This window comes from Lemur catta, chromosome 1 (assembly GCF_020740605.2).
Source record: "Lemur catta isolate mLemCat1 chromosome 1, mLemCat1.pri, whole genome shotgun sequence".
Taxonomy (NCBI): domain Eukaryota; kingdom Metazoa; phylum Chordata; class Mammalia; order Primates; family Lemuridae; genus Lemur; species Lemur catta.
This window is the reverse complement of record NC_059128.1, coordinates 245,662,135-245,670,295: the sequence shown is the minus strand read 5'-3', so window position 1 is coordinate 245,670,295 and position 8,161 is coordinate 245,662,135. Positions and strand designations below refer to the sequence as shown.

The following is an 8,161-nucleotide window of genomic DNA, read 5'->3' as shown; positions in this document are numbered from 1 at the left end:
ATTACTGATTCAATTTTTTAAATATGTCTAGACATATATGGATTATCTATTTCTTTCTTTTTTTTTTTTTCATGTGGGAGACCCATTTAATGTGGACACTTACGGCCTGGGCAGAGCGGGGAGTGCCCAGGAGTTGGGCAGGCAGACAGGCAAGTGGGTGGAGGTGCAGGCCCACACCTGGCCTCAGGAGAGGATGTCAGGTGGTGGAGGCTGGCCCAGGCAGGCCAAGGGGAGAGCTGGAGGAGTGGCCCAGGCAGGCAGACCCACCAAAGGCCAGCCTTTGAGAAGGTATCTAAGCCAGGGGATGAGTGCCCAGGCCAGAGCCTGGCCCAAGGGGGCAGGGTTGGGGCCTGGCTGGGGGCTCCTGGAGCCTAGGGGCTGGCATCGCTGGGGGCTCCCCGAGCTGCTGCTGGAACTCAAGGCGTGTCTGCCGGCTGGACTCCAGCAGCTCCTGGAGGCGGGCGTGGAGGTCGTCGTTCTTCTCCTCCAGCTGGTCCAGACAGGAGTTGATCTGGTCCAACATGGAGTTGATGGCAGCATATTCTGCTTCCCCGAAGCCGTCGTCCTCATCTTCCGCTCCAGCCTCCACCGGCAGGATCAGGTCGCCATCGGGGCCCGACATCGCGGGCTCCGGCACCGCAAGGGCGATGGAGGCGGCAACCGTAGCACCGAAGGCCAAGGCCGGCACCCCGGATTATCTGTTTCTTCCTGTGTATTGGCAGATTGTATTTTTGAAGGAAATGGCTATCCTTTGATATTCTGTGCTTTTTATTTTCCAGTCTTTTTTCTCTTTGCTTTTCAGTTTTAGATTTCTATTGAGATATTCTCAAGCTCAGAGATTCATCCCTCAGCCATGTCCAGTCTACTAATGAAAGAAATGCATTATTCATTTCTGTTGCAGTAGTTTTGATCTCTAGCATTTCTTGTTTGTTTTTTCATAGAATTTTCATTTTTCTCTTTACATCACCCATCAGTTCCTACACGTTATATACTTTATCTAGTACAACCTGTAAGACATGTTGCTAACCTTTTTGGCAGCAGGGACCAGTTTCAGGGAAGACAATTTTTCCATTAACGTGTTGGAGGAGCATGCGGAGCTCAAGTGGTGATGCCAGTGATGGGGAGCAGCTGTAAATACAAATGAAACTTCCCTGGATTGCTTGTCTGCCATTCACCTCACCTCCTGCTGTGCACCAGGAAGACAATTTTTCCATGGAAGGTGGGGGAGTTGTGAGGAAGCGGAGCTCGGGCAATGATAGTGTGGCCTGGTTCCTAACAGGCCAACCCAGGATTGGAGACCATAGCTTTAAGATATTAACCATACTTGTTTAAATTTCCAGTCTGATAATTCCAACATCTCTGCCATATCTGAGTCTGGTTCTGATGCTTTCTTCATCTCTTCTGTTTTTTCCTTTAATATGCTGTATAATGTTTTTCCTGATAGCCAGACTTGGTGCTCTGGTTCAGTGGAACAGTTATAAATAAGGTTTTAGTAATGTGGTGGTAAAGTGTAGGGGAGAAAAAGCATTCTATAGTCCTATGATTAAGTCTTAATCTTCTACTGAGCCTACGCCTCCAGACTGTGAACTTTTATAAGTGCTTGTCAGGTTTTTTTTTTTTTTTTTTCAGTTTTCTTTTCCCTGTGAGGTGGGACAGGATGGCTACAGAGGGCTGAAGGCTGAGGTGGAGTATTTCTCTTTTCCCACTTGGAAGGCTAGACAGGGCTGGAGTTGGGTTTTTCATTTCCCCCAGGTCAGTTAGGCTCTGATAAAATTCCAGAAGGTTCAACTGTAGTTAAATATTTTCTCCTGAGGGAAGAACTTATTAAGAAAAATAGAATTCTCTGGTGTATTTTAAAATGATTCCTTTTCCCTTCTCCATACCAGAGGAACTTTCTCTCTGATATTCACTGTAAGAACCAGGAAGCTCCTTGAGATAAAGGCCTTCATGACTGGGTCCCTCTATAGTTTGTAACTCTGACTTACCCATGAGCCTCCAGGATTTGTCAATTTCAGTTTAGATTTTCCTAACCCGGCACTGGTTGGCAAAGAGGTTTCAACTTGTGGGTTTCTGCATTAATAAATTGTGATTCTCTGTATTTTCCTATCTGTCTCTCCCATTGGGTGAGGGGCATTATTTCTTTGTCCTATGATTTCATTTCTCTTATGGATCTAAAAACAGTTATTGATTTTTCAGTTTATTCATCTTCTAAGCTTTTCACATGCCAGACTAGAAACCAGAAGTCCTCTGTTGTACTTATGATATGGAGGAATGGAAAATTCATGGGTTCTATAGAGCCATTAAGGGAATACAGCAATGGTAAAGTGTTTATCAATCATACTACATGTTCCTTCCAATATTGGAAGACTTAAAATACTTTCAATTCAGCATTGTTAACCTAAATAATGAAAAAAGAGAGGCTCTCTAAAAGAAATTTACTTGGGAATAGAACATTGCAATGGTTGTACATATGCCATAGTAAACATTAGGAAGGTAAAGAAAGACAAAGGTTTTTAAAGAAAAAAAAAAACTGAGGAGGATTACATAATTGTTTTTAAATAATTATTCTTGGCTACAAAGATCAATAACAAGGGTTACACCAGTCCAAGATTGGACAGACAATTGCTGGACAGATGTCTTTGCAGAATTTTTTTTTTTTTTTTGGTGCATGTGTGTGTAAGGTTATGATGGCCTTTGCGCAAGTTGTGGTTTTGGAATCTTTTCCATTATCAGGCATACAATTGTGAGAACTCTCTTCATGGCCTTCCTTGAGTATCTTTGTGAGGTTTTTTTTAATATTAGTAACTCCATTTTGATTCTGACAACTTTCACAGCATAATTGGCAGGAAATACCAATGGATTAGAGTTGACATTGGATTTGAAATCTATTTATTATTCCTGTTCTACAGGAGGAAATAACTCCCTAAACTTTGGATTTGGAGTAGCATTGCTCTTCCCTTCCTCACTTAAAGTTCTTGGATTTGCAAAACTGGTTTGAAAAATATTTGAATTCCAATTCATTGTAATATAGTTGCAAATGTATACTTTAAAATGTAAATGTATATCTTACATTTACAAATACTGCAAATGTATAGCTTTATTACTTTCAATTAAATATTGTGGCTTTTTGGACCCATTACAATTTTTAAGGCCTCATTTCTTTAAATACCTATATTCATATGCTTAAATATAACATTGTACATAGCAACGTAAGTCATCTTTGTGGGAGAAATGTTTGAAAGCCAATTTAAAGTAGAGTAGAAAAATAACTTTTTTTAAATAATGAGTTTGTCTTTGTGAATATTTTAGCTTTTTATCTTGCACTTATAATAAATATTAATGAAATTGAAGCTTATTATAGACATTCAAGATTAATTTATTTAAAATAAGTTTTTAAAATAAAAAAGCACACAAAGTTGTTTTTTTTTTTTAATTTTTTTTTTTTTTGAGACAGAGTCTCACTCTGTTGCCTGGGCTAGAGTGCCGTGCTGTCAGCCCAGCTCACAGCAACCTCACACTCCTGGGCTCAAGCGATCCTTCTGCCTCAGCCTCCCGAGTAGCTGGGACTACAAGCACGTACCACCATGCCCGGCTAATTTTTTCTATATATATATATGTTTTTAGCTGTCCGTATAATTTCTTTTCTATTTTTAGTAGAGACGGGGTCTCGCTCTTCCTCAGGCTGGTCTCGAACTCCTGAGCTCAAACAATCCGCCCGCCTCGGCCTCCCAGAGTGCTAGGATTACAGGCGTGAGCCACCACGCCCGGCCACAAACACAAAGTTTTGAATCACCAAGTCAAACATCATCTTGATTAGAAATCGGAGTCTTCTACTACATAAAAAAACAGAAAGATACTACAGCATTTTCTTTATAGGATTATAATTGGAAATGTATTTGAGCTTTCAGGTAGAACTGTAATATTATTTCAATTTTGGTCAGTGAAGAAGCTCATTCTTCTTTGCTGATTTAATGAATGGAAACCAAGAGGCATCAGAAGGATAATAAAGACTGAATCTTGCATCCAAAGTCTAATTATGGCTAAAATCAAAAAGATTTCCTGACTTCTTGAGATTTCAGAATTCTTATTTGTGCTAATTCTCCTAGGTTTCAGAATTCTTTAAAAACTCTTAAATGCCTGCTAATGAGAAAAAAAATTAAATAACCCCCTTCTGAAATAGCAAGTATGTACATATCTTATACCAATATACAAATAATTTTCATCCTACAAAATTTTGTCTCACTCCAAACACAATAGTTCCATAATGACAATTCATCTCATTTCCAAGTAGGTGTCAATTTTTCCTAATATACTCAAAGATTTTGTAATTCTGTAGGCATAAAGGAACTAGAATTAGATCAGTAGCTACATTTAAATGTTCACATTGTTACTTCTATTAGTTAATTGATACAGATTGTTTTGAATGCCTTCTGTTACAGCTGATGGTGAAAAAGATTTTTAAGAGAAACTTTATTCAAGTATTCTCATCACAAAAATGATAACTATGTGAAGTAATGCATATGTTAATTAGTTAGATTTAGTCATTCCACAATGCATATATATATAGTACCTCAAAATGTATAAATTATACACAAAAAGTATATACTTCAAAACATATTGTACATGGCAAATGCATATAATTTTATTTGTCAATTTAAAAACATAAACTTTGTATTAAGCATATTTTGATTACAAGACAAGAATCCATAAATCTTCAAATATATATATTTGCTCCCTTAAATATATTATATATGTATAAATATATAATACATTTAATACACTATCTACTATGTAAATATATATGTATTATATAAGCATTTATATATGTGTATAACATAGGGTATGTAAATATAATATGTAAGCACAATATATTAATCACATTTTTTTTCTGTATTTTATGATGCTTTGACATCTAGGATCTTGCTGATTCTACAAAGACTGCCTCTTCCAGGGCTAGCTAATTCCTAGAGAGAGCAAATGACTTCCACAGAAACATGCCTTTTTAATGCTAACTAACCAATCCAGAGTCCATATTAGCCAACTACCTCTTTTGTCTAGCTCTCTCGTGTTGAGCCACTATCCTCCTGTTCTAATACCAACTCAGGGCCAGGTGCCAGACAACTCAAGACAGCCCCTACACCCCAGAGCCCATTAAAACTATTCAAAACGAGATAATCATAAATCTGCTTACCCTGTTTTGCCTTGCCTTTCTCACAGAAGTCAAAATAAAGGCTTCTATTCATGTTTTTTCCTCATTCCTTTTGCCTCTTAACTGACCCTGGTGTTTCCTTGTGTGGCATGTGTCACAACCCCTGCTCTTGGGGACTATGAAACTATCTTTTCAATAGCAATCATCTTCTCATCTGCTAGCCTCATCAAAGCTGAGTAACAAGTCCTACCTTTTAAAACTCATATATGTATATGTACCTGTGTGTGTCTGTGTTGTATGTTTATCTAATGCTAGGACGGCTTTTATAGTACAATTCAGCCATTGTATCACCACTCTCTTCCATTAACCAATCAAAAGATTGCACTGTGCCACTAAGGGTTATGATGAAAATTGAGGTCTATATTCAAGTTTCCAGTATATATCTAAGTATTTTTTAAGAGAAAAATAATGTTAGAAGTTTTTGTAATTCATTTAGAGTCTATTTATATAAATTGATATGTCCATTTGAATGTCAAGGAGGATTATGGTTATTAACATGTCTTCATTTCGAACTCTTCTTCATCCACAGGCACCAGCATTCACTCACAGTTTAGGACAAAAATAACAGAGCAATCCTTTTTACTTTCTTTTCACCACAATAAACATACAGTTATAAAATACATCTTCTTTACCAAAATACATTTTTGAAAAGTTATCACAACTTCTTAGGATCTACACCATATTCACATTTGTCTAAAGCACTATAATATTTTGTCACTACTGTCACTTAATAAAATTATTGTAACAACCTTTGTACAACACTTACAGTATTTTTCCTATTGAGGGAGTGAGAATAAATAGGAACATGTAACTAACCTGCTCAAAATTCTGTCAAATTCAAATTCTTAACCAAGAACTGCAAGGCCCTATGCAAAGGTCCTCTGCTTACCAGCTGACTATACTCTTCTTCACTTCATGTGCCTTGCAGGTTTGGAGTAGTCTTGGTAGTCACTTCAAGTGAGCAAAATTTTCAATAAAATTAGCAACCATAATATGAATTAAGCAATGATATCAGAATATAATATTGAAATTTAAGTTTTATTGTCAACTTCCTGTGAAGCTTCAAACATTTTCTTAGAAATATTGTATCTTGATACATCTGAACAGAAGTGATATTTTGGCATGTGAAAAAATTGTTTTATCTTTTTAATTGCTTATCCCTATATTTTCCTTTGTTTCCAAATATCACAAGCTTGACCAACTCAGATTGTAGCATTACTTAAACAATGTAGGGATTACATGTTGCATAGAGATCTTATGTATCCAGAGACTACAGAGGATAAGAAAAGGGAAAGGTTATTTTTCTAGGCTGGAGATGTGTGGGGAAAGAATAGAATGCCATAGGTAATAATGTTGCTAAGCAAACCTCAAAGAAGAAAGGTGATACAAGGAGGAAGTCCCAAGTTGATGGATTTCATTCCCTGTTCTCCTTTTGGAGACATGTAGGACCATGAGTCCTCAAGATGAGACTATATACCAGAAATATGCTTAGTGATCAGTTATATATGGGATCTTCAGAGACCCCAGGACCCAGAAGACAACACATGTTTCTGGATTACTAATGCAATCTTCTGTCTCTTTTGGTGCCACAAATTATATAAACTGCACTCCTCTATTACCCTGCCCATGCCGATGCCAAACAAAACAAAACAATGAAATTCTCTTTGCATATATTTATAGTAGTGTACATTCTAGAGTTTCTCACACTCTTTTGATATGGTCAACTCATTTTGACATCTGTTTCCTTTCCTGCACTAGTAGTTGTATTCATTCCGTGGGAGGGAAAGATATCTATCCACAATTTGAATATAGCTAAATGACTGAGAGAATCTAAACCAAATGTCAATTTGTTATAGGACTGTAGTTGTTAAGGGGAAGTGAGATCGATCTATTCCAATTCTTCATCCATCAATGTTACGTTACAGTTATGTAACAGTGGAAACCACATAAGGAACAGAGAACGTGAAAAAAAAATGACATGAAATGATACTAAGAAAAAACAATGATGATACTGAAAACAATTAGATGATTTGAGATTTAATAGAGGTCAAATTAAAAATGTTCTTCTTTGAAAACACAATGTAATGCAATCATATGAAAGAAAATAAGTTTGTGAAATTTCTGTACAATTATATGACACTAATTTTCTTTTATTTTTCCAGTATAAATTAAACACTAGACCTTTAGCCTCTTATTCTGTTTTTCTAGTTTTATTCTTTTCCAATTTATTCTGTGCTTTTTTTAAATTTACTTTTTGATTCAATAGATTTTACACATTCTAGAAAATGGTTTTCTATGTCTATAAAATTTGAAATATTAATAGAACTTTTATGAAACTAAAAAATATGAGTATTTTCATTATCAATTAGACCCAAATTTAACGTTTGACTATTTTAATATGATTTTAATTGACTTGTATTTTCTAAATGTCCCAGGGTTTATGTCAATAATGATAGTCAATTTCATATGTTTAAAATAAAATATTAAAAAGTTTAATGAAATATTGCTTTAACTCAAAGAATTCAAGATTTGACCAAAATTTGTTATTGAATGATCAAGATCTCAAAGACATTATTTTAAGCATAAAATCTGAAATAAAGTATGTTTGTTCAGTGAAGGTATCTAAATATACTTATTTACAAAATAAAATATTATTTTGGAAACTATATACTGACTCAGTATTTAACATCTTCTCTAATAGTTTGTGCCGCATTTTTCTTTCCATATTAATATAATTACAATAGAAATATGTGTGTCTTCATTAAATCATATAGAGATGCCTCAAAATCTTCAGCAGTTTACCCCTGTGTACATACACATATTGCCATTTTCTACTTATGTTATCCCATGTATAAGTTTGAGAAGGATTGGTCTAGATGAAAAAATTTAGATGGAATCTAGATGGAATAAAAAAATTACTTGGAGTAAAATAGAGTAAACATTTTTATGTCT

At 35.7% G+C, this 8,161-nt stretch overlaps 1 protein-coding gene across 1 annotated transcript; it reads right to left on the bottom strand.

The window, feature by feature from the left end:
• Positions 1 to 257: 257 nt before the first annotated feature.
• Positions 258 to 622, bottom strand: LOC123642503 (bublin coiled-coil protein-like). The gene has a single exon (XM_045557644.1). The coding sequence runs from the start codon at positions 620 to 622 to the stop codon at positions 293 to 295; it is 330 nt and encodes a 109-aa protein (XP_045413600.1). The 3' UTR covers positions 258 to 292.
• Positions 623 to 8,161: the final 7,539 nt, after the last annotated feature.

Excerpts from the sequence above, each read along its gene's own strand:
- LOC123642503 (XM_045557644.1), bottom strand. The coding sequence starts at position 622 with ATGTCGGGCCCCGATGGCGACCTGATCCTGCCGGTGGAGGCTGGAGCG.